A 26,390-nucleotide genomic window follows, 5' to 3' on the forward strand; every position below is an offset into this window, starting at 1 on the left:
TAAAAGCAGGGCCAGCCCTGCCACTAAGCAAACTAGGCCATTGCCTAGGGCGCCGGCCTCCTGGGGGCACCAAATTGAGCGTCCCCCATGTGACTCGGTGATGTTATCAGTGCAGGGGGAGGGGCGCCAGGAGTTAGCCATGCCTAGGGTGCCAGGCAGTCTAGGGCTGGCCCTGGATATAGGAGATGCTGCCAGGTCTAGTTTGGGAAATTCCTGGAGATTTGGGGGTGGAGCCTGGGGAGGGGAGAGCTTGGGGCAGACAGGATAATGCCATAGAGTCTGCCTTCCAGCATGCCGTTTTCTCTAAGGGAACTGGTCTCCATAACCTGGAGACCGGTTTTAATTCTAGTCGATCTCCAGCCACCACCAGGAGGCTGGCAACTTGGGATGCAGCTATGAATGACACACGTTGATTCCCAAGGAAGTGCCCACCCTTGACACCTGATTGGCTGCATTATGCATATGTGAATAGGAAGATACTGTGTTTTCCCAGTTGTACTTCCAGCTGTAGGATAATGAGAAGAACACTCCTTCGCTCCCAGGAGAAATGTGCCCTTGAGAGAAGATATGCGGATTGTGCACACCAAAAGAGTCAAGTGTGTATGTAATGTACAAGAAGTTTTACTTGCCTTCATTCCAAAAGCCAGTGGAGTCACTGGTCGTTACCGTGATTTGAGCAGCAAACCGAGTGCAATGACCGGAGTTCGGATTCCCACTCAGCGAGTCAATCAGCCTTCCTCACAGGATATTTATGGGGATAAATTGTCCAGGGGAGGGGAAGTCATTTATGCAGCTCTTTGGAAGAAGGGTGGATTTAAAAAAAAAAAATTAATACATAAGAATTGTGTGATTCATGCCAGCGCATAATTGGTTTTTAACAAATCGCTGCTAGTCTCTCCCTCCCCCTCCCCCAAGAGTGAAAGGCATTTTATTTTTTAAGCTGTTTTCTCCTCTCTCTCTCTCTTCTCTATGCTAATTGCATTTCATTTTCCTCTCCTCTTGATGTCTATAATTACCTGTTGCATGTGCTGGAGCTCAGCCAGAATCCTTTGGGGGGGGGGGGAGGAGCAGTTCAGAGGATCATCTTCCCACAGGGATGATAACTCGAAAGGGTGAATCTGATTGAGCACCATGAATATTCCAGGGTGGGAACGGGCGATGTGGTGCTCAGCGAAACTGTTGCTCTCCTACTGAGAGTGGGACGGTTTCCAGAAGCCCAAGCCAGCCTGCCTTATGGGAAGCCTTCTGCATTAGGCAACCTGATTTGGATGCATAGCAACCACAGTGTTTATCATCCTAACTGGTGGGAGCACATGGCGCGGTGAGAAGGAGCGTGGTGTAGTGGTTAGGGCGTTAGATTGGGGAGAGCCCAGGGTTAAATCTCAACTCAGCCACAAAGCTCTACTGGGGGACTTTGGGATTGTCATGTGCTTTTGGCCAGTTTGGTGTAGTAGTTAAGTGTGCGGACTCTTATCTGGGAGAATCAGGTTTGATTCCTCACTCCTCCACGTGCAGCTGCTGGAATGGCCTTGGGTCAGCCATAGCTCTCAAGTTGTCCTTGAAAAGGCAGCTGCTGTCTCTCAGCCCCACCCACCTCGCAGGGTGTCTATTGTGGGGGAGGAAGGTAAAGGAGATTGTGACCACTCTGAGATTCAGACTGGAAGGCAGGATATAAATCCAATATCATCATCATTATCTTCTCCTCCTCTCCATTTTATTTAACTAGAAGAGAAGAAGGAGAATAGGTTTTATACCCCGCTTTTCTGTACCTTAAGGAGTCTCAGAGCAGCTTTACCATCATCTTCCCTTCCTCTCCCCACAGCAGACACCCTGAGGCAGGTGGGGCTGAGAGAGTTCTGAAAAAAGTCACCCAGCAGGCTTTGTGTGGAGGAGGAGGGGGGAATCAAATCCGGCTCTCCAGATTAGAGCCCACCACTCTCAATCACTACACCAAACTGGCTTTAGTTATACTTTGCTTTTCTCCCCACGTGACCCAGTGTAGCTTACAACCTCATCCTCCTAGATACCACTCTTGACAGTCTATTACACCACGCTGGCTTTGCCACATAGTGGTTGTGTGGCATGCAAGCTGCCCTGAATTCCTGGCAGCAGTGCATAGAATAAAGATATGATTGATGGATGACAGGAACCCTGTGCAGTATGTTAGCCTGTGAGGCCACACACCTGCCTTCCCAACCTATCAAACAAATTCTGTGGCTGAGCAGGGATTTAGACTGGGGTTTCTATCAACATCAGAAGCCAAACTCTTCAGCTGTCATTTATCAGGGTGTTATTCTTTTCACTATTTGTTCCACATTCTGTGGGTTGACAGAAACCGCTAGTTGTGTGTTTGATTTCTTAATTTTTTTTTTAAGAACCAAGACATTTTCTAGCATATGTTGCGGCTTACGCTTGATTCCCTGAACTCCAAGCTGCATAGATCACTCATGTGCCAGGTAATTGGGCTGCACGCTCTCTCCTACAAGAGAAAGCATCCAGGACTCTTAAGATTCTTGTCCTACAGCACTGAACAAGGTGCAGCGCACAGATATGCCCACACACACACACAATTTGATGAATGGAAGTGAGCGATGCTGAGAGCAAACACCCCCTCGTCAGGTCCCGCCTTGTGGTTTTCCTAAGTGTGCTTTCTGCATCTCCCTCTGATTTGGCTGTCAGCGCTCTCGGCATTCTGTCTGTCACTTCCAGCATCAGCTGAGGTTGCCATCTCTCGAATGTCCTGGGGCATGGTGCTGCTTGTTCTGTGGCCAGTGGGTGGGCAGCTAGCCTAACCCAGAGTCAGAGCTGTGCATCCAGGGCGAGTGCTTGGCAGGTACTCTATGTATGTATCATGAGATGCAAAATTCCTGTCCTGTGTGACATTGGCAATTGCTGGATGGTGTTGCAAGCTGCATCCCGTTGCATCAAGTGACAAGATCGGTTGAGTGTCGGGGCTGAAGTTCTCAGGCGAGGGTGTTGCCAGCCAGCTAACATGTCATCCTGCATCTTCTCCCGAGACACAACGATTGAATGCTCTGATTAGGTCAAGCTTTGTCTGCCACCGGCAGCTGTTTTGCTAGTTACGTCAGGCGTTTGCAAGCCATGGGGAGGGGTGGACTGTATCGCTCAAAACTGGTAAATGATTTTTCAGGTGTTTGTAACGGCTGTCTGGGCTGACAAGCCCATGCTGTCATCCATTGCTTCTCTCCCTGGCCTATCCTGCACAACATCGCAAGAGAAGACCACAGCCCAACAGTATTCCTTGGCCAATTGCAGAACAAGGAACACACAGTGCAAACATATATGCATAGCTCCCTTTCCCCCAGAAAGCCAGAGAAAGAGATCTGCTTTCCACCTCTCTGTCTTTTAAAATCTTGTAACATCAGGCCGAGTAAGAGTCGCGGTGGCTTCGAAAGCTTGCACAGTGTTTTGTGTTAATTTGGTTGGTCCAATAAAATATATTGCATGGATTTGGTTCTTGTTGGGTAAGTATTGGAAATATCAGCCTGGAACAGAGTGATTGATGGGGACAGGAGAGAGATGAGAGAATCTATTAGATTAGCACATTCAGTGGTAAGTCACCATCTTTCATCTTAGCCTACCTTGGAGGGTTGTTGTGAGGGTCCAGTTGGGAGGAGAGTCCTCTTCCATGCCACCATCAATTCCTGGAGGGAAACAACGGTTCCAATGTGATTCATGGTTTAATGTACAAGGCATGAGCCAATGTGCTCTTATGGTTAAAGTGTTGGGCTAGGAGTACAGAGATTAGGTTAAGGTCCTCTTTCTGACCTCAAAAACGGTGATGTAGCATTGAGAAAAGTGCAGAAACGGCAACTAAAATGGTTGAGGGGATGAAATACCTTTCCTATGAAGGTTAAGGGGGTTAGGGCTCTTTAGCTTGGAGAAATGATGACCGAAGGGTATCATGATAGAGGTTTACAAAATTATACATGGGATAGACAAAGACAAGGTAGAGAAAGAAGTACTTTTCTCTATTTCTTAAAATCCAAGAACTTGTGGGCATTTAACAAAATTAATGAGCAGTAAGCTTAGAACAGATAAAAAGAAGTACTTCTTCTACCAAAGAATAATTAACAGGTGGAATTCACTGCTGCAAGAAGTGATGGCAGTGACAAGTATAAACAACTTGAAGAAGAGGTTGGATAAACATATGGAGCAGAGGTCCATCAGTGGCTATCAACCACAACATACACTTTATCTGGAGCAGTGATGCTCTGTATTCTTGGTGCTTGGGGGGCAGCAGGGGGAGGGTTTCTGGAATTCTGGCCCTGTTGGTGGACTTCCTGATGGCACCTGGTTTTTGGCCATTGTGTGACACAGAATGTTGATTGGCCTGATCCAACATTGTTTCTCTTGTATTCTTATGACATGAAGCTTGCTGTGTGATCTTGGGGTGGTTGCTCTCTCTCAGCTCTAGTTACCTCATAGGGTTGTCACTCATAAGCATAAAATGAGGAAAGAACTACATAATCTGTATTGAGTTCCTTGGAGGAAGGGTGGATATAAAACATATCAGGTAAATAGATGATTAAGATATAGAAATCTCTGCAGCAAGAAGTAATGAAGGCCCTGGCGTTAGAGGGGTTTAAAAAAGAGCTCGACAATTCATAGAGGAGGAAAAGTTCTGTTGACAACTATTAGTCATGATAGCTAAATGGAGACTTCATGTTCAGAGGCATTGTACACCCAGTTTTTGTGATGGGGAAAGGATGATTGCCTACATGTGTTGCTTATGGGCTGCCAAGTGTTAGACCTCTGTGGATTAGATGGACCCTTCCTTCGTCTGAAGCGGCCCTATGGCGCAGAGTGGTAAAGAAGAAGAAGAAGATATTGGATTTATATCCCGCCCTCCACTCTGAAGAGTCTCAGAGCGGCTCACAATCTCCTTTACCTTCCTCCCCCACAACAGACACCCTGTGAGTGGGTGGGGCTGGAGAGGGCTCTCATGGCAGCTGCCCTTTCAAGGACAACCTCTGCTAGAGCAATGGCTGACCCAAGGCCATGCTAGCAGGTGCAAGTGGCAGAGTGGGGAATCAAACCCGGTTCTCCCAGATAAGAGTCCGCACACTTAACCACTACACCAAACTGGCAGTACTGCAGTACTGTGGTCTGAACTCTCTGCTCATGACCTGAGTTCAATTCTGGCGGAAGCTGGATTCAAGTAGCCGGCCCTAGGTTGGCTCAGCCTTCCATCTTTCCGCGGTCAGTAAAATAAGTACCCAGCTTGTTAGGGGGGAAGTATAAAAGACTGGGGAAGGCAAAGGCAAACCACCCCGTAAAAAGTCTGCTGTGAAAACATTGCGAAAGCAACGTTACCCCAGAGTTGGAAACGACTGGTGCTTGCACAGGGGACCTTTCCTTCCTTTCCTCCTTCGTCTGATCTAGCCGGACTCTTATGGTGTACTTAATGCAAGAAAGGTGCTGCTGATTTGCTGCTTTCACCACTTGTGGGCCATTTTATGTAGGCACCATCTTTGGTGTGCTTATACCAGTGTGTGCTGTGGTAAAAAGAAAAAAAAATGAAGTGTTGTGGAAGGGGATACTAAAGGGAACTTCCACACCAAGAGGGAGTAAATCTGTGAACGCCAGTGCTAGGTAGGGTTGCCAGGTCTGATTCATGAAATATCTGGGGGCTTTAGGGGTGGAGCCAGGAGCAAGGGTATGACAAGCACTCTGAAGGGAGTTCTGGCCATCACATTTAAAAGGACCGCATTTCTTTTAAATGCCTTCCCTGGAAATAATAAAGGACAGGGGCACCTTTTTCTGGGGCTCATAGAATTGGACCCACGGGTCCAATTTTTTTGAAACTTGGCAGATGTTTGAAAGAGAGGCACTAGATGCTATGCTGCAAATTTGGTGCCTCTAGCTAAAAAAACAGCCCCCCTCCAGAGCCCCAGATACCCACAGATCAATTCTCCATCATACCCTATGGGAATCTGTTTGGAGTGCCCAGCAGACATCCCCCCCCCCCGCTTTCTGCTAACCCTGAAGCGGGGGGAGGGCCTCCAAACCAGGGGATCCCCTGGCCCAACTGGGAATGGCAACCCTACTGCTAGGAGGCAACACTGGGGGAAGGTTTGCCTCTGTGGCCTGTTCGTGGCTGGTGTGTGGGGCAGGATACTGAACTAAATGGAGAAATGGTCTGTTCCATCAGGGGCACTGCTGATATTCTTGTGGCATATTGGAGTGCATTTGGTTTTCTGACACTGTGTGTAGGTTGCAGCTTTCTCCTCAGGGCTGCTTCTGGGTTTTGGGGGCTCTGAGACAAGATGCCATCAAGTGGACTCCCTTCCTCACAGAGGTGCAACACAGAGAGGGTTTATTAGCCAATGAATACCACCAGGGCTTTTTTTGAGCAGTAAAGCAGTTCCAGCTGGCTCGGCAACAGGGGGTGTGTCCTAACATGCAAATAAGTTCCTGCTGGACTTTTTCCACCAAAAAGCCCTGTATGAAATTAATGGTGACGTCAGGGGATGTGGCAAATGAGTTCCAGTTTGGTGTAGTGGTTAAGTGTGCGGACTCTTATCTGGGAGAACCGGGTTTGATTCCCCATTCCTCCACTTGCACCTGCTGGAATGGCCTTGGGTCAGCCATAGCTCTGGCAGAGGTTGTCCTTGAAAGGGCAGCTGTTGTGAGAGCCCTCTCCACCACCTCACAGGGTGTTCTGTTGTGGGGTGAGGACGGTAAAGGAGATTGTGAGCCGCTCTGAGACTCTTCGGAGTGGAGGGCGGGATATAAATCCAATATCATCATCTTCTTCTTCTTCTTCTTCTTCTTCTTCTTCTTCTTCTTCTTCTTCTTCTTCTTCTTCTTCTTCTTCTTCTTCTTCTCTTCTTCTTCTTCTTCTTCTTCTTCTTCTTCTTCTTCTTCTTCTTCTTCTTCTTCTTCTTCTTCTCTTCTTCTTCTTCTTCTTCTTCTTCTTCTTCTTCTTCTTCTTCTTCTTCTTCTTCTTCTTCTTCTTCTTCTTCTTCTTCTCTTCTTCTTCTTCTTCTTCTTCTTCTTCTTCTTCTTCTTCTTCTTCTTCTTCTTCTTCTTCTTCTTCTTCTTCTCTTCTTCTTCTTCTTCTTCTTCTTCTTCTTCTTCTTCTTCTTCTTCTTCTTCTTCTTCTTCTTCTTCTTCTTCTTCTTCTTCTTCTTCTTCTTCTTCTTCTTCTTCTTCTTCTTCTTCTTCTCTTCTTCTTTCTTCTTCTTCTTCTTCTTCTTCTTCTTCTTCTCTCTTCTTCCTTCTTCCTCCTCCTCCTCCTCCTCCTCCTCCTCCTCCTCCTCCTCCTCCTCCTCCTGGTGGGCTTTTTCTACAAAACAAAGCCCTGGTGGCCACTATTTCTGATGTTGAATGACAGGCCCTCCAAGGCTATGGGGCCTGGTCAGCTGTCCAGTAATGCCTATATACCTGAGGCCCCGTGTGGGGAAATGAGACAGGAAGGAGCTTTTGGTCTCCCTGGCAACGGCCTGTGCCTTCCTAAGGGAACCTTCCTTAAACCTGAGAGCCTTAGCTCTAAAAGCCTCTGAGAAATGCCTCTGGGTAATTTGCAGATGCTCGAAAGCAGCAAACATAATTGAGGAGAGGTAGTAAAAACAGCAACTCCCCAGCGAAAGTTGGAGAGCAAAAAGTCATCCATTACACCAAGGAGCCTCTCAGTTCCTTCCCCTGGTTGCGTGTTGCATCAGAGTGTGTTTGTGCGTGTTTGGTCTCCTCTGCTGTATCTTTGTTGTAATTCTTCAGTAACGAGAGGAGGGAGAACATTCAGAAGGCCTAAAGGGTATTACAGATGGGCTCATGTGTGGAAGAGGAAATTGGTTCTAATTAGGAAGGTGGATCTCCCTGAAAGCCCAGGAGGTTTCCTTTTTGATATATTCGCTCAGGAATTGGGAAAGCGTGGCCCGGGGTTCCATCCCCAGCGATTTTTAAATGCAGCATGGAGACCTGTGAAACTGGCCGAAATATGGCAGAACTGTGGAGGCCGTTTATTGGATATTTATTACCTGCCTGTATTCTGTGCAAAGCGACTTAATAGGGCTGCCAGGTTTTGTCTCAAAGACTCGGGTTTGGGGGGGTACGTATTCTTATGCCAGTGGGGTGAAGTTTCGGCACCAGCAGGAAGCCTACATATTTGATGGCTTCTTCAAAGACAGCTGAGTAGTTTTAAGATGTTTATATTCTGCTTTCCCCCCAGTGAGAACTCAAAACAGCTTGTGGCCCTTCTTCTTTTTTTAACTTTTCAAATACTTTCTTATTAGATCTATTAACATACAGAACAGACATATGAAGAATTAGTTAAGCAACATCCAGTAGAAAATACTGAGCATATAAGAATAATAATGTGGCCCCTCTTCGAATGGTATCTTCACGCAACAACCCTTGTGAGGTGTTTAGGTTCAGGTGTGACGGGCCTTTGGTTACCCACTGAGCTTCCATGGCTACTGCACACATAAAGTGAAGCTGGAAAGCAGCATTCTGGTAGTAATGACTTAGTTGCATTTTAATATTACAGCACCCGTGAATTTCCATGTTTTCTTTTTAATATTTTTTTTTTTTACTTTGGAATTTTTCTATTGCTCCAACACATTCTTTTTAAAAAGGCTATTAAGAGCTGCTGCAGCTAATGAAGCCAGGAGATTCACCTACCTGGTCCTGCATTTTTGTTTCCAGCTGTTTTTGTCTGTAGGAAGCTTGGTAGAATAGTTATTGCTTCTCCTCGAGCAACAATATGCTCTGAAGTATGCTGCTGCTGAACGTGGAGGTTCTATTTTCGTTATCTGTTCTAGTTAGTTGTCTGTAAGATCTATCCCTCCCCAGCCCTGGATAAGCCCAGGCTAGCATAATCTCTTATCTCAGAAGTTTTAGCAGAGTTAGCCCTGATTAGCGTTTTGGATCGGAAGTCCAGGGTCCCCTCCAACAGAGGCAGGCCATTGTAAATAATCTCTGAACGTCTCTTGCCTTGAAAACCCTATGGGGGTTGCGTAAATTGGGCTACGACTTGATGGCATTTTCCACCACCAACACCAAAGTCTATCCCCCCCCAAATTTGTCTAAGGCTTTTGTAAAATAAAGCCAGCTCAAGCCTGTGTGACTGTCTTCTCATCTTGCGTTAATGCATCAACGATGTTGGTACCTTTGATCCTTTATCTCCCCTCAAATCAGGTCCGTCTGTTTTATCGGTCCTGACGTATTAGTTGATCTGCTGTTCAAACACAATAAAGCTAATTTTAAAAAGCTCATTGAATGGTGTGCGGGGGAGGTTGGGTGGGGGAGAAGAATACAGCCAGCGACTTGAACTGCCTACCTCTGAATGATCAGAGCATAATGAAGCAGACGTCCAGCGACACTTGAAAGATTAACAACTTTTATTCCAGTACTACCTTTTAAGAGTCAGAGCTCGCTTCCATCTGATGCATTGGAGTATACATTTCTTCTACATCGCCCGAAGAAAAGAATAAATGCAGGGATGGACGTTTCTTGCATCTGATGAAGGAAGCTCTGATTCACTAAAGCTTATCCAGGAATAAATGTTGCTAGACTTCAAAGTGCCGCTGGGCTTCTGGGCAGCCACAGAGTAACATGGCCGTCCCTCTGGATTTAGATCACAATTAGGTTGGTCCAGAACTGGAAAACTGAGCGCCCCCATCTATTTCTCCTTTTCTTGCTTTTTAAAGCATGCTTTATTTATTTTTCTTGTCTTCCTGGTATTGTTTTGGATGCTCCATGGAAAATATTCTTCGGTTTGTGGTTTGGCTTGTCTGCTGCCTGTTTAGAAAGCTTTAAAATGTGGTTTATAGGTCTCTAGGAATAAACTAGCGTGGAGAAGGATGCTAAGGCAGCATGGTTGGTACGGGGCGTGGCCTCAGGAGCAACTGATTACAGGGGTAGAGTGTCAGGGCAGAAATAAATATGCCGAGAGAGAAATCCTCAAGGCGAAGTGCTTCTAATTTGCATTCACTTATAGCAACTGCAGTTTGTTTTGGGTTTCTTTTTTCTCCCACCCGATGCCCTCGATAGGGATTACTAGTTGGATTTAAGGGGTTTTAGAAAAAGCAAGAATTCGGGAAGTTGATTCTTTATTGCCTTTAAAATTCAACCACCAGGCTTAGTTTTTAAGCTTGTTCCATTGGTTTTCAAAAGGCTTTTTAAGCCATAACTTTAGTGATCTGTCAGATTACTGCGTCTTCCAGTTTCTTTTGTTAATAACATCTCTCCCAGCTTCCTACAGTGTGTTGTACTTATCTTTATATTTATATCTGCCGACAGAAAGTAACACTTCATGCATCTGGGTAAGGAGGCTCAGCCAACAAAAGAAGATGGTAATCTTTAAAGTGCTGCAGGGCACAATGGTATTACGGCTGTGGCAGACCAGCTCAGTTACCTTTCTGGAGCTGAGCGGTATTGGAGCCCAAAAGCAGAACTCAAAACTCTGAAGAGGTCTAATTGCAAATCGTATTTTTTTTTACTGGTATATTGACTCCATAACACTGTGGTTTCCCAATTTGAGGCATATGGCTTATCACTGCAACTAGCAGGTTGAGGAAATCCTCTGTGTCTGCCACAGCATTCTCGCACTTTCTGGAGGATTCTGGTGGAACTGCCTCCGGGAGGTCAGCACCTTTGGAAGCGGCTGAGGGCCCTCAGCTCTTAGAGGTGCTGGCTGTTGCTGAGCTTCCTCAAAGGACAGCTGGACCATGCTCCCTCATCTTCCCTTGCAACAGGCTGTTGCTGGGGAGCATTATGCCACAAAGAGGATGTTAAGAACCCCTCCCACTGGTCTGAATGAACTGAGAGCCAGTTTGGCGTAGTGGTTAAGTGTGTGGACTGTTATCTGGGAGAACCGGGTTTGATTCCCCACTCCTCCACTTGCACCTGCTGGAATGGCCTTGGGTTAGCCATAGCTATCACAGGAGTTGTCCTTGAAAGGGCAGCTGCTGTGAGAGCCCTCTCAGCCCCACCCACCTCACAGGGTTATGTTGTGGGGGGAGAAGCTATAGGAGATTGTAAGCCGCTCTGAGTCTCTGATTCAGAGAGAAGGGCGGGGTATAAATCCGCAGTCGTCGTCTTCTTCTTCCCAGAGCATGTCGCAGGTGTCAGATGGGACTCAGCAAAATGCTTCTGGTGCCCCCACCAAGAGTTTGTTTCATTTTTCATTTCATTTCATTTGATTTATATCCCGCCCTACCCCACCGAGGCGGGCTCAGGGCGGCTTTGTAACTTCTTAACATCCTCTTTGTGGCATAATGCTCCCCAGCAACAGCCTGTTGCAAGGGAAGATGAGGGAGCATGGTCCAGCTGTCCTTTGAGGAAGCTCATCCTCTGTTCACTGATCTCCAAACGGAGCAAGATCTTATACTGCAGGGCTCCTTGGCACCCAGTTTGGAAACATCTGCTTTAACCAGTTTTTGCACAGCTTATTTTGTGTGTGTGTGTGTGTGTGTGCGCATATATAGATATGTAGATATAGATATAGACCAAGGTTTTCTTTCTGTCTTCCAGGGGTCTTGTTGGACATCCAGCAGCATTTTGGAGTCAAAGACAGTGGAGCTGGCTTGTTGCAAACAGGTAAGAGGCTGCCGCGAGCTTCCCTTGTGCGAGCAATTGGCATGATTTCCTGAGCCAGGGTCGCTGTGTCCTTGCGCAGAGAGGGTGCAGGCTGGCTCTGTTTTAAATGTTAATTAGCTGGCAAATCTGGCTTGTTATTTAAAAATGTGTTTCTGCCTCTGTTTGGCTGCAGCTTAGCTGCAGCTTTTGGTCTTTTGAGTTTGAACAACTGCCAAAGTGGAGTAGGGAGTGGAATGCCACCCATGCCTGTTGCATCCTTTGCCCGGGGCTGGCATCTCTCTGGAGTACAAAAAAAGCAGGCAGGTTTGTGAGTAGCTTTGGGAATGAACTGAGGCTCTAGCAGCACCAAGCGGCTGACAGATGTGCAGAGACTTGGGGTTGGGGGTTCATCTGAATTTGTAAAAATTTAATGAATTAGTCATTAAATCCAGTTGTCATTTCCATTCGTCTCAAAGAGAAGCCAATGTGGTGTAGTGGTTAGAGTGACTTAGGATGTAGGAGATCCAGATTCAAATCTTTACTCTACACAAGGGCCTTTTTTTGTAGCAGGATCTCCTTTGCATATTTGCGTATTAGGCCACACACCTCTGATGTAGCCAGTCCTCCAAAAGCTTGGAGTCCAGGGCCTATCATAAGCTCCAGGAGAATCGGCTACACCAGTGATGTATGGCCTAATATGCAAAGGAGTTCCTGCTACAAAAAAAGCCCTGTTCTACATTGAAGCTTCCTGGGGGTAACCTTGGCCCAGTCTCTTTCTTTCAGGTTCTTGGAGTCCTTTTCAGTCCAAACTTGCACATTAAGAATTCTAGGTTGCCAATTTTGTGCTGTATCAACAGAAGTATAGTGTCCAGATCATGTGAGGTGATGTTATCGTTTTACTCTGCTCTGGTAAGACCTCACCTGGAGTATTGTGTTCAGTTTTGGGCACCATATTTTAAGAAGGATATAGACAAGCTGGAACGGGTCGAGAGAAGGATGATGAAGACAGTGAGGGGTCTAAAGACCAAGTCCTGTGAAGAAAGGTTGAAGGAGCTGGGCATTAGCCTGGAGAGGAGCTGGCTGAGAGGTGATATGATCACCATCTTCAAGTATTTGAAGGGCTGTCATATAGAGGGTGGTGTGGAATTGTTTTCTTTGACCTCAGAAGGTAGGACCAGAACCAGTGGGCTGAAATTATATCACAAAAGTTTCCAGCTCAACATTAGGAAGAACTTCCTGACCTTAGAGCAGTTCCTCAGTGGAACAGGCTTCCTCAGGAGGTGGTGGGCTCTCCTTCCTTGGGGGTTTTTAAACAGAGGCTAGATGGCCATCTGACAGCAATGAAGATCCTGTGAATTTAGGGGGAGGTATTTGTGAGTTTAAGAGCCCCGTGGCGCAAAGAGCCCTGTGGCACAGAGTGGTAAAGCTGCAGTACTGCAGTCGGAGTCCTCTGCTCACAACCTGAGTTTGATCCCAGCGGAAGCTGGTTCAGGTAGCCGGCTCCAGGTTGATTCAGCTTTCCATCCTTCCGAGGTCAGTAAAATGAGTACCCAGCTTGCTGGGGGGAAAGTGTAGATGACTGGGGAAGGCAATGGCAAACCACCCTGTAAAAAAGTATGCCATGAAAATGTGAAAGCAACATCACCCCAGAGTTGAAAATGACTGGTGCTTTCACAGGGGACTACCTTTACCTCTTTTTTTATTTGTGAGTTTTCTGCATGCTGCAGGGGGTTGGACTAGATGACCCTGGAGGTCCCTTCCAAGTCTATGATTCTATGAGTGTACTACCAGCCAAGCGTGCTTGCAAACATGTGGCCATATGGTGTCTTTTTTAATATCCACATTTGGTTAAGCTGATGTGTGTACTGTGTGTGTTGTAAACAGAAGGACAGAATTTTACCAGAGTGTAACTAGGGAGAAGTAGCATCTATCAGTTGCATCTGGGGCAGTGTAAGCACGTCTGTGCACTAGAGATCTCTTTCTCTTTCCAACATTCTAACATTCTCTGGAATTGGTGTGTTTGTAGCCAGTTTGGTGTAGTGATTAAATGCATGGACTCTTATCTGGGAGAACCAGGTTTGATTCCCCACTCCTCCACATGCACCTGCTGATGTGACCTTGAGTCAGTCACAAGTTCTCACAGAGCTGCTCTTCGAAAGAGCAGTTTCTCTCAAGGTTCTCTCAGCTTGTTATTATTTTATTTATTTTATTATTTTAAATTTCTATTCTGCCCTCTCCGCAAGCGGACTCAGGGCGGCTAACAACATACATTTTTACAATTATCCAATAAAAACTACAATTTAAAATTATTTAAAACACTTAAACATTTAAAACATTCCATTGCATTTTTGGTGCTGTATCACTATAATATAATTTAACGTAGATATAAATGTAAATGGTGATCATGGTACTCTGTAACGGTGTAAAGTGGCAGCTCTCTCCCAAATTAGGTTAGGTCTCAAAGGCCTGTTGAAACAGTTCGGTCTTACAGGCCCTGCGGAAAGTAGAAAGATCCCGCAGGGCCCTTATGGCCTCTGGGAGAGTATTCCACAATTCTGGCACTGCCACCGAGAAGGCCCTAGCTCGCGTCTGCCGCAACCTAGCCTCCCTTGGTCCAGGGACGGACAACAATTTTTTTGTCCCTGAACGCAGTGCTCTCCAGGGAACGTGTGGGGAAAGGCAGTCCCGCAGATAGACAGGCCCCTGATCATAGAGGGCTTTAAAGGTCAATACCAACACCTTGAAACAGACTCGGAACACAACAGGTAGCCAGTGCAGCTCTCTCAGCACTGGCCGAATGTGCTCCCACCGGGGGAGCCCCATTAGCAGCCGCGCTGCAGTGTTCTGCACTAGCTGTAGTTTCTGGGTCAGCGCCAAGGGTAGCCCCATGTAGAGAGCATTACAGTGATCTATTCTTGAGGTGACCGTAGCATGGATCACCAGTGCTAAGTCGTTGCGCTCCAGGAAGGGGGCCAACTGCCACACCCGCCGAAGATGAAAAAAGGCGGATCTAGTAGTGGCTGCTACCTGGGCCTCCATTGTAAGAGAGGACTCCAGGAGCACACCCAAGCTCTTGACCTTGGGGGCCGGGATTAGTGACACCCCATCAAGAGCCGGCAGAGGAATCTCCCCCCCTGGACCAACCCGACTCAGATAGAGAACCTCCGTCTTCGTCGGATTAACTTCAACCGACTCAGCCTGAGCCAAGATGCTACGGCTTGAAGAGCCAGGTCTAGATTTTCCGGGGTACAGTCGGACTGACCACCCATCAATAGATAGAGCTGGGTGTCATCTGCATATTGGTGACATCCCAGCCCATACCTCCTGACAATCTGGGCAAGGGGGCGCATATTGATGTTAAATAACATCGGGGACAGAACCACACCCTGTGGCACACCACATATAAATGGATGCCTTCGGGATGATTCTTTCCCTATCACCACCCTTTGTCCCCGATCTTGAAGGAAAGAGGCCAACCGTATCAAATGCGGCCGACAGATCTAATAATAACAGCACTGCCGAGCCGCCCCGATCCAGATGTCGCATGAGGTCATCTATGAGGGTGACCAGAACCGTCTCCGTCCTGTGACCTGGTCGAAAGCCAGACTGGAATGGATCCAGTGCGGAAGTGTCATCTAGGAATCCCTGTGGCTGAGTTGCCACCGCCCGCTCTATGACCTTACCCAGGAAGGGAAGGTTTGATACTGGCCGCATTATGGGTAGTGGAAGGGAAGGGAAAGGAGATTGTAAAGTGCTCTGAGACTGAGTGAAGGGTGGGTAAAAATCCAATCTCTTATCTTCTCTGTAACACATTTTTGCCTCCTCAGTGCTTCAGCTGCATCACTTTTAAGTGTTACTAAAGATTCTTCGCCATTTGCTTCACTTGCTTAATGGTTTAATCTAAACTGAGGAAGGGGAAACCAAATTGCCCCATAAAATGTACTTGAGATAAAATGCCCCAGTTGTGGCTTATACAGTGGAAGGTTGGACCTGACATGATGCCTTAGTATTCATGCACAGGTATTTATGTCCCTGTATCCTTTGTTATGTTGACAAAAGGGAACCTCTATGTCCAGATATATTATTCCAGTAAATACCCCCCGCTGGAAGGGCAATCAATGTGTGCGTGTTTGGGGGGGGGGGATGCTGTTGTCTTTTTGTCCAGCTTTTAGGCCTGTGGGGAACCTTATAGGACAGTGGATGCTGGACTATAAAGGACCCCTCTGACGTCTGTTGGAGACATGATTTGTCTACTTTCCCACCTTCAGTGCTGTCCTATGCAAAGTTACACATCTCTAAGCCATTGACTTAATGGATTTAGAAGGGTATAACTTTACTTAGGATTGCACTGTAAGATTTCTAACTTGGGAACATCGAATGAGAAAGAGACTGGAAAAGAATAGCAACTCTCGCACCCAGGGGAACAAAATTTTGAAATGACAATTCTAAAATTTTGCACCTAAATTAACATAAGAGCCCTGCTGGATCAGAACAGTACTCCATCTAGTACAGCATCCTGTCTCACACAGGGACCAACCAGTCCCTCTGGACCACCACCAACAGGACATAGAGGCCGAAGCCTTCCCCTGGTGCTGCTTCCTGGCTCTGGGATTCAGATTCTTAGTGCCTCTGAATGCGAAGGTTCCCCTCTGTCATCACAGCTACTAGTTGTTGATAGACTTCAGACCAGTGATAGGATTAGTGAATTTCCCAAGGACTGTTCCTGATAAAGGAGGACCATTAGAACATAAAAATCTCCTTCCTTCCCAGACAGATCTTCTGCCTTTCTAGTTCAGTACTGTCCACTCTGACTGGCATTTGTTCTTCAGGGACTCAAGCCAAGTCATTACCTGTCATCATAAGAACATAAGAGAAGCCATGTTGGATCAGGCCAATGACCCATCCAGTCCAACGCTCTGTGTCACACAGTGGCCATAAAAACCAAGTGCCATCAGAAGGTCCACCAGTGGGGCTAGAAGCCCTCCCACTGTGCCCCCCCAAGCACCAAGAATACAGAGCATCACTACCCCAGACAGAGAGTTCCATCATTTACCTGGAGTTGCTGAGGGTTACATGCAGATGTCAAGGACTTTTTGTATGGAGAGTATGTGCTTTTACCACTGATACAGATTCAAATGTGGAAGCACAAAACTGCTAGAATTTTGGGATGCCATTGATCCAGGTTGCTCAGTAATATTTCCTATGGCTTACAGCCACTCTCTAGGGCAGGGGTGGCCAACAGTAGCTCTCCAGATGTTTTTTGTCTACAACTCCCATCAGCCCCAGCCAGCATGGCCAATGACTGAGGCTGATGGGAGTTGTAGGCAAAAAACATCTGGAAAGCTACCGTTGGCCACCTCTGCTCTAGGGTTTCAAGATCTTCCTCAACACCTGTTTCCTAAAATCTTTTAACTGGTGATGTCAGAGACTGAACCTGGAGCATGGTGGCGTGCAAAATATGTGCTCTTTCTTCCACATGATGAATAGTAATATACATGATGATCCATTTTGTGGATTGTCTTCCGGGCCAAATGGTTGGAACCTTTCCATACTCCCGTCATTCACATGGGAAAAGGTTTTTCATCAGCAAGGAGCAGTTAAATGGGTCTAACTAACTCTTTGTAGCAGAAGCCATATTTACATCAGCTTGACATGATGAGATGGCTGTAGGGTGCACTGTTATCCTCTTTCTTGTGTGCTGCCCAATGACTTTGAGTGCTGTTGAAAGGAATTTGCAAACTAAACCATGTTTATGTATCATGGGAGAGTTATACCCAGGTGCAAATCTAGCTTGTTTCCTTGTGGTTCACCTTGGGTAACTCTAAGGAGCTAAAACTTCTGGCAGCCAGACAATCATAGGATCTTTAGGGTTTGTAGAATCTTTTGAGCTCAAGTGCCGTGTTCTACTGGAGAAAGTTTTCCTTCCAGACGTTTCGTTCTCAGGATTATAGGATCTCCTTATTACACTACATGCATGGAAACTGAGCTGTAAATAACCTTGAGATGGATGGAGCTAAAGATAAAGGTAATCTCCTGTGCTGGAGAAGAATGTTGAGAATCCCTTGGACTGCAAGAAGATCAAATCAGTCAGTCCTAAGGAAAATCAACCCAGATTGTTCCCTGGAAGGTCAGATGCTGAAGCTCAAATACTTTGGCCACCAAATGAGAAGGGAGCACTCACTGGAGAAGATCCTGATGCTGGGAAGTCAGAAGGCAAAAGAAGAAGGGGATGGCAAAAGATGAGATGGCTGGACAGGATTACTGATGTAACTAACACAAATTTGAGCAGACTTTGGAGGATGTGGAAGACAGGAGGGCCTGGCGTGACTTTGTCCATGGGGTTGCAAAGAGTTGGACTCCACTGTGCGACTGAACAACAAAATTCCCTGTGCAAGCACCAAGTCATTAGTGATCCATGGGGTGCTGTCACATCATGGCATTTTCGTAGCAGACTTTTTGTTACAGGGGGGTTTGCCACTTCCTTTCCCAGTCATCTAGACTTTGCCCCTAGCAAGCTGGGTACTCATTTTACTGACCTCAGAAGGATGGGTCAACCTTGAGATGGCTAGCTGAACCCAGCTTTTGCCCAGATTGAACTCAGGTCGTGAGCAGAGCTTGAACTGCAGTACTGCAGCTTGCCACTCTGTGCCACGGGGCTCCTTGGATGGGACTAGGGAGAACTTAATAGCTCTGTTGCATCAACATTTGTGGTTCAGAAGGAGGAGCCCCTTGTTTCAGGATGAGCACCGCAAATAGCATCTCTCCTTGCTTTGTCCTTCCTCTTTTCTGTTGTTTCTTTCTCTCATGCAAACCCCCCCCCCCTCCCAGTCTCTTCAATGCACATCTTGTTACCTCTGACAGCATTCAGAATGATGAGAACAGAGAGATTCTAATTTATAAAGCATAATGATTTTGGGCAGGGTTCTGCATATAAAATGATGCCTAGATTAAAGTTTGGCATCAGAAAAGGAGCAGTTCGGTGCTGAAATGATCCCATTGTGCCACCCTGAATGCCAAACAACTTAATTTTTTTTTTTTAAATCTCCATTCCTCCGCATAGGGTATGCTGAAAAGGTCCTCTCTCTTTCTTTTTCTGGTTGTTAATTTGCTCTTGCCAGTTAGATGGCTTGAGAACCAGTGGGAAGAGAGATGGCAATTAATTGCTCAGAAAGTTGCCTTGCAAAGATGTGGGATTTGTGCAGTCAACCCACATCAGACCCATACATTAACATATATATCCACTTGAGCAGAGTTCACAGCGTTTAAAAATCCAACAAAGCCTCAGTCATAAGCACTATTGGCCATTAAGCATAGCTGAACAGCGGAGCAAATTTAAACAGGCAGGGATCTTGTTTGCTGAGATTTTTTTTAAAAAACTTTTCACATGAAATGAACCCTGTTGGATCAGACCAAAGGTAAATCTTCTCGCCACTCACTGTGGGAAACCAGGTGTTTCTGGAAAGCCATAAGCTGAGTGCAAAGACAAAAGCTCTCTTCCATTTTTTGTCCCTGCTCCAACAGCAGAGGTATACTGCCTCTGAATGCAGAGGTTCCATTCTGGAAGGCAATTGTATTACATGCCTGCAAACCCATGGGACTATTTACGGACAACTAGTTTGGCATTGACATTGTATCATGTCCCATGTCCACAGTGTGTCCCCTTGGAGAAGGAAATGAAGCATCAAAGTGCTGATGGAACTTGAACATATGAAGCTGCCTCATACTGAATCAGACCCAACAAAGTTCAGTATTGTCTACTCAGACTGGCAGCCGCTCTTCAGGGTCTCAAGCGGAAGTTTTTCACACCTGCTTGCCTGGACCCTTTTTAGTTGGAGATGCCGGGGATTGAACCTGGGACCTTCTGCTTACCAAGCAGATGCTCTACCACTGAGCCACCATCAGCATCAAGTGGGACAACTTGATGCTGTCTCACAAGGCCTGGCTGGCACGATGAGCCAAGATAGGTTATTTTCACACTCTCTTTACAAGATACATGATAGCACATCCCCTCCCCTTCCCTTGAATTCCAATTTCATCTGACAAATGGCTTGCCCACTCTTGAAGAATGAGAATCAGAGAAGGCTAGAGCCAGCCTGTCCTTTACTGAACACGTTTAGACTTTTGGGGGGGATTTGAGTTAACCTCGGCGACAAGCACCCAGCACAGTTTAAAGCAATGTTATCTGCATTTTAATGATATTCATAGATTCCGCAGACAGAGAGGGGAAAATGAGTCTCATTCCCTTGAATGAATTTCTCTACTGTGGATGTAGGGATTGTTGCTTGATAGAAAAAGGTCAGAAATATATCCGAAAGCAACATCAGAGCGATAAAAGGATCTTGATCAGGTTTTAGAAAGTGGGTTATGTGAAATAGTTGCTATTTCCATAGAGAGGAGCAGTTACGGATCTCAGGACTGCCTAGAAAGCGCCAAGAGGGGAAAAGTTATTTCCATTATCTCTCTCTTAGAGATGCCAACCTCCAGGTGAGACCTGGAGATCACCCAGAATTACATCTTCAGACTACAGAGATCAGTTCCCCTGGAGAAAATGGTTCCTTTGGTAGGGTAGATTCAATGGCATTGTACCATCCCTGTCCTCTACAGGCTCCATTCGCAAATCTCCAGGAGTTTCCCAACGTGGATCTGACATCTGTACTCCCCCGTACCTCAATCAATCAATCAATCATTTTATTTATATCCCGCCCTCCCCACCAAAGCATTACCTCACCAATGGCCGGGGGGACCTGGCAACCCTGTTCTCTGTACAGGTCAGCAAGGGATTTCTTAACATACAGTTCTGTAACAATTACACTGTTCAGAATCAGTGATTGAACAGAGATGATAGTAGAAAACAAACTTATTCATTCAGAAAGTGTGCAGATAACATTGCTTTAAACTGTGCTGGGCACTTGTCGCCAAGGTTAACTCAAATCCTCCCCAAACGTCTTTTGGGGTTGATTTTGGTCTAATGTACTAACTCTGAAAATTTCTTGGCCATGTTCTTGGGGTTTGGTTGGTCGTATTCTCTCAGCACAGCTCTGGTTATTCAGTAGTGCAAAGTGAAATTTGCTCTGCATAGATGGTCATAGACGCTTTCTTGTGAGAAAACCTCTAGTTGATACAGCTACCAATGGGGTGAATAGAGAGGGAGGATGGCTATGATCATTCCCATGGTGCATGAGCCACAAAGAAGTCACAGCAGTGAAGTGGGTCTCTGATAGGGTTGCCAACCTGCAGGTGGGGCCTGGAGATTTCCCAGTATTGCAATATATCTCCGATCAGCAGAGATCAGTTCTTCTGGAGAAAATGGCTACTTTGGAGGGTGAACTCTATGGCATTGTACTCTGCTGAGGTCCCTCCCTTCCCAAGGCTGTACCCCTGGAATTTCCCATTCCAGATCTGGCATCTCTAGTCTCTGATTTACATGCTGGGACCAAACAAGGTTGAAGGAGCACACTTCTTAACACAACTCATAGCAGGGCTTTTTTTTTTTTGTAGCAGGCCACACACCCTTGATGTAGCCAATCCTCTTAGAACTTACAGGGCTCTTAGTACAGGGCCTCCTGTAAGCTCCAGGAGGATTGGCTGCATCAGGTTTGTGGGACCTGATATGCAAAGGCGCTTCTGCTACAAAAAAAGGCCCTGGCTCATAGTAAGGACAGAGTAATGGCTACTAATTTTGAGTGGTTTTAAAAGGGATTAGACCACTTCATAGAGGACAGGCTCCATCAGTAGCTATTAGCTGTGATGATGACTACATGGAACCTCCATGCTCAGAGGCAGAATATCTCTGAATAACCAAATAGGGTCCCAAGAGCTGCAAATATCAAAAAGTCTCACTATTCCAGCACTAAAACAGCATTTAAAATAAAGTATAAATAGCATAATATGATATCAAATAATTCAATAAAAACATAGAAACACACATAACATCAAAACCAGGAGGGGGGGGGCAACAAACCATTATTGGGAGTCTTCACCCTATGGTAGAAGACAGTGATAGAGGGAAACAGATGGATCTTCCTAGGGAGGAGAAATATAAAACTGGATATTTGGTCAAACATGGTTCAATCCCATACTGAGCTAATGTATTTAAAGCATTCGTTCTGTTAGCGCTACAGGAAAAAAAATATGTTGATCATCAACAGGTTTGATAATTATGCTAATCACAAAAAGGAATGGGATTCTCCATTGTGGTGCAACAATGAAATTAACTTTTTAAATTATTGTAATGAGTTGTTACAAGCTCACAGTTGGGCGAGTTTTCTACATATGAATAGTTCTCTTTAGCTCTTCTCCTGGAACATCACACGGGGGCTGGGTGGATGTCAGCCTACAGTTCCAAAATACTGCAATAGACTAATGTGGCTTCCATTCTGGATTTATTATCACGAAAGGCACCAGCTTTTAAAAAGCAAAGGAACGTTTCCTGTTTGGAGCTGTCTGCTGCTCAGCAGTGGCCAGTGAGAGATGCTTTGCAGTGCTGATAGGTTTGCTCATGACAGTGGCAGGATTAGGGGGCGAGCAGCCCCTCTCCCCTTGCTAACAGTCGACATCATAATGATATAGAGGACAGGAGGTAGCCATCTGCATAGTGGCATTCTCAGGTTCTTGGTCTCCAGCTGTAGCCGCTAGGAAAAGGAGCTGAGTCCCTCCTGCAGCAGGAAGCCTTCCCTTAAGAGAGAAAAGAGCTAAGAGCATAAGGGAATCCATGCTGGATCAGGTCAGTGGCCCGTCCTGTCCAACACTCTGCCTGTCACACAGTGGCCAAAACCCAGCTCATCCTTCCGTTTCATGGAATATTGAAAGGTGATCACCTGGTGATATTTGACCAACCAATGTGATGTGCCACAGGTATCAACAAAGGCATAACATCCAGATTGCAAGAGGTCATAGTCTTGCTGTACACTGCATTGATCAGGCTGCACTTGGAGTATTGTGTGCAGTTCTGGAGGTTTCACTTTAAGAAGGATGTGGACAGAATGGAGCAGGTGCAAAGGAGAGTGACAAAGATATTCAGGGGCCTTGAGACCAAGCCCTGTGAGGAACTTGGGACTGTTTTGTCTGGAGAAGAGCGGGTGGGGGGAACATGATGGCTCTCTTTAAGTATTTGAAGGGCTGTCACTTAGAGGAGGGCAGGAAGTTGTTCCTGTTGGCAGCAGAGGATAGGATTCGCAATAATGGGTTTAAATGAAGTGTGGGAAGGTACTGGCTGGATAGGAAAAATCTATCGGGGATGCTCTAGGGTGATCCCATGTTCAGCAGGGGGTTGGACTCGATAGTCTGTATTGCAGCTACCTGAACACTTGACTTCCCAATGTGACTTGCTTTTGAACTTCCAAGGAGCACCTGGTTGACCATTGATAGTGGAGATGTTTGATCAGATCTTAGCAAGGCAGTTTGATCAATCTGTTAATTCCTTTGTACCTTGTTTCTGGATGAAAAGGAATTTTACCCCATTCTTGGATATGATGGTGTCCTGATGAGCAGTGCTGGTCTGCCTTAGGTTTCTCAATCAATTTTTATTGTATTTTGCGGCTTCAGTTCCTTGGTCGAGTGATAGGTTCTGTCGGCGCCTTTGGTAGGGTGTCCGTTGTCTGTTTTCTGTTGGTGACTGTGTCCCAAATGGTCAGTTGCATTTCTTTCCACTCCAAAAGCTGTTGGCTCTCCTTGGGGGAGGAAATGTGGGTCTGTACTCTATGTGGCCAGCATCTCCAGTTAAAAAGATCACAGGGAGCAGTACTGAGAAGACAGGCTTGTCTGAAACCTTGGAGAGACCTTGCCGGTTGGCGTAGATAACTACTAGTCAAGATAGATTAGTGATCTGATGCAGAATAAGACAGACTCGTATGTTAATATTTAGGAAATATTACAGTTCAGCAGTAGAACACACACTTAACATGCGGAACTTGACAGGCTCAATTCTTGGCATCTCTAGGCAAAGGATTTCAGATAGCCAAGTATTAGGAGAGACCTCTGTGTGCTTGAGGCCCTGGAGAGCCACTGGCAATGAGAGTAGATAATAGACCTGTAGATGAGTTACAGTAGGGGTCCCCAACCATCAGGCTGCGGACTGGTACCAGTCCGTGGCCTGCTAGCAACCAGGCCATGGAGCAAGGCAGGGGCACTGCCCCTGCCCACCCAGGCGGATGAAAGAGGCAGCTTTGGATCAAAGGTCTTCCTGGGTCAGCAGGAGGGGCAGCACTGCTGCAACCTTGGCCTACCCCTCATTTATAATAATAATAATAATAATAATAATTTTTTTTTTTTATTTGTACCCCGCCCTCCCCCGCCGAAGCAGGCTCAGGGCGGCTAACAATACGGTGACCAATGGTGCACCAACAATAAAACAGTTACACTAGAAACATTAAATTAACATTAAACTAACCTTAAAAGCCTGAATTAAAACAATTAACTAAAACATTTTATGACGCTATCCTTGACACTCTTCTAGTTGATGCTGATGGCGGATTTTCAGTTATTCATAAGCTAATTTAAAAAGGGTGGTCTTGCAGGCCCTGCGGAACTGATCAAGGTTCCGCAGGGCCCGCACCTCCTCTGGGAGTTGGTTCCAGAGATGTGGGGCTGCGGCCGAAAAGGCCCGAGAGCGAGTATTCTGTAGTTTAATTTGTCTTGGCCCAGGGGTAGTCAGTCTGTTCTTTCCTACTGACCTCAGTGCTCTCTGGGGTTCATACGGGGAGAGACGGTCCCTCAGGTAGGCTGGTCCTCGGCCATATAGGGCTTTAAAGGTGATAACCAGCACTTTGTACTGGACCCGGTATACAATCGGTAACCAGTGCAGTTCGCGTAGCCCCGGCCGCACATGTTCCCATCTTGGGAGACCAAGTAACAGCCTGGCCGCCGCGTTCTGCACTAGCTGTAACTTCCGGGTCCGGCACAGAGGCAGCCCCATGTAGAGGGCGTTACAGTAGTCCAATCGTGAGGTGACCGTCGCATGGATCACCGTTGCTAGGTCCCGACGCTCCAGGAAAGGGGCCAACTGCTTTGCCCGCCTCAGATGGAAGAAAGCTGACTTGGCAGTGGCTGTTATCTGGGCCTCCATTGATAATGAAGGCTCCAGTAAAACACCCAGACTCTTCACCTGCTGCGCCGCCTTTAGCTGCACACCATCGAAGGTCGGGAGGGATATTTCCCTCCCTGGAGCGCCGCGACCCACACAGAGAACCTCTGTCTTTGCCGGATTCAGCTTCAGCCCACTCAGTCTAAGCCACGTTGCGATAGCCTGTAACGCCCGATCCAGGTCTTCCGGGGGGGAGGCGGGCCGGCCGTCCATTAGCAGATAGAGCTGGGTGTCATCCGCATATTGGTGGCAGCCCAGCCCAAACCTCCTGGCAATCTGGGCAAGGGGGCGCATATAGATGTTGAATAACATCGGGGAGAGGACTGCTCCCTGAGGCACCCCACAATCTAGTGTGCGCCTCTGGGATCGTTCACCCCCGATCGCCACCCTTTGTCCCCGACCCATGAGGAAAGAGGAGAGCCATTGTAAAGCAGACCCCTTAACCCCAATGTCGGCGAGGCGGTGGATCAGTAGCCGATGGTCGACCGTATCAAATGCAGCCGACAGATCTAATAACATCAGCACTGCTACACCGCCTCGATCCAGTTGCCGTTGGAGGTCATCTGCCAAGGCGACCAAGACCGTCTCCGTCCCGTGGCCCGGTCGGAAGCCAGACTGGCATGGGTCTAGGATAGAAGCGTCATCTAGAAATCTCTGTAGCTGCAACGCCACTGCCCTCTCGATGATTTTACCTAAAAATGGTAAGTTAGACACCGGTCGATAGTTCGCCAATTCGGCCGGGTCTGCTGTTGATTTTTTCAAGAGGGGGCGGACCAAGGCCTCTTTCAGAGGCGTTGGAAAACGCCCCTCTAAGAGGGATCTATTTATGATGTCCCGTAGAGGACATCTAAGCTCCCTCTGGCAAGATTTAATCAGCCAGGAGGGGCAAGGGTCCAGATCACATGTTGTTGGGCGAGCAGCGGAGAGAATTCCATCAACTTCTTCCAGGCTGAGTGGGTCGAAGTGGTCCAGCAGTAAATCCGAAGACAGGCGCGGAGCCTCAGTCTGACTTACTGTATCTAATGTGATAGGTAGGTCTTGGCGGAGTGATGAGATTTTATCTGCAAAATATTTCGCAAATGCCTCACAGCCTATCTCCAATTCTCTAACGTTTGGTTTGCCTTGTGGCAGTGTTATAAGATCGCCAATTACCCTAAACAATTGTGCTGGGCGCGAATTTGCAGATGCAATCTTGGCTGCAAAGTATTGTTTCTTTGCAGCCTTGACTGCCATCTCATATGACTTCATAAACGTTCTATAGGATGTTCTCGTCACTTCGTCCCGAGTATGCCTCCACCGCCTCTCTAGTCGTCTGAGCCCTTGCTTCAGCTGGCGTAGCTCCAAGGTATACCATGGAGCCAGCTTCATACGAGGGCGCAGAGGGCGCCGGGGTGCGATTTCGTCGATGACCCTGGATAGCTGATCTTGCCAGACTTCCACCAGGTCATCGAGGGAATCGCCAGTGGGCCAAGGGTCCCTCAGGGCCGTTTGGAACCGTTCCGGGTCCATCAGGCCCCGAGGGCGAGCCAAAATAGGCTCTCCGCCCATACAGGGTTGGGGCGGCATCTCCATACGGGCCTTAAGGGCTAGGTGATCCGACCATGGGACCGCTTCATCTGCGATATCGTTCACCAAAATCCCAGACGCAAAGATCAAGTCTAGTGTGTGTCCGGCCTGATGCGTGGGTGTTGTAACAAATTGAGAGAGTCCTAGTGTCGCCATGGAAGACACTAGGTCCATCGCCTGAGTGGAGGCCGTGTCGTCG

General features: G+C 46.9%; 1 protein-coding gene across 1 annotated transcript in view; it reads left to right on the top strand.

Annotated features, from left to right (window-relative positions):
- The window catches only part of SPNS2 (SPNS lysolipid transporter 2, sphingosine-1-phosphate), a 150,412-nt gene that overhangs the window by 43,349 nt on the left and 80,673 nt on the right, over nucleotides 1-26,390 (top strand). Inside the window, exon 2 of the mRNA XM_060258891.1 lies at nucleotides 11,500-11,565. Coding sequence (XP_060114874.1) covers nucleotides 11,500-11,565 — 66 coding nt within the window. The remainder of the gene's footprint in view (nucleotides 1-11,499; nucleotides 11,566-26,390) is intronic.

The sequence above is a fragment of the Heteronotia binoei genome, chromosome 18 (genome assembly GCF_032191835.1).
Source record: "Heteronotia binoei isolate CCM8104 ecotype False Entrance Well chromosome 18, APGP_CSIRO_Hbin_v1, whole genome shotgun sequence".
Lineage (NCBI taxonomy): Eukaryota > Metazoa > Chordata > Lepidosauria > Squamata > Gekkonidae > Heteronotia > Heteronotia binoei.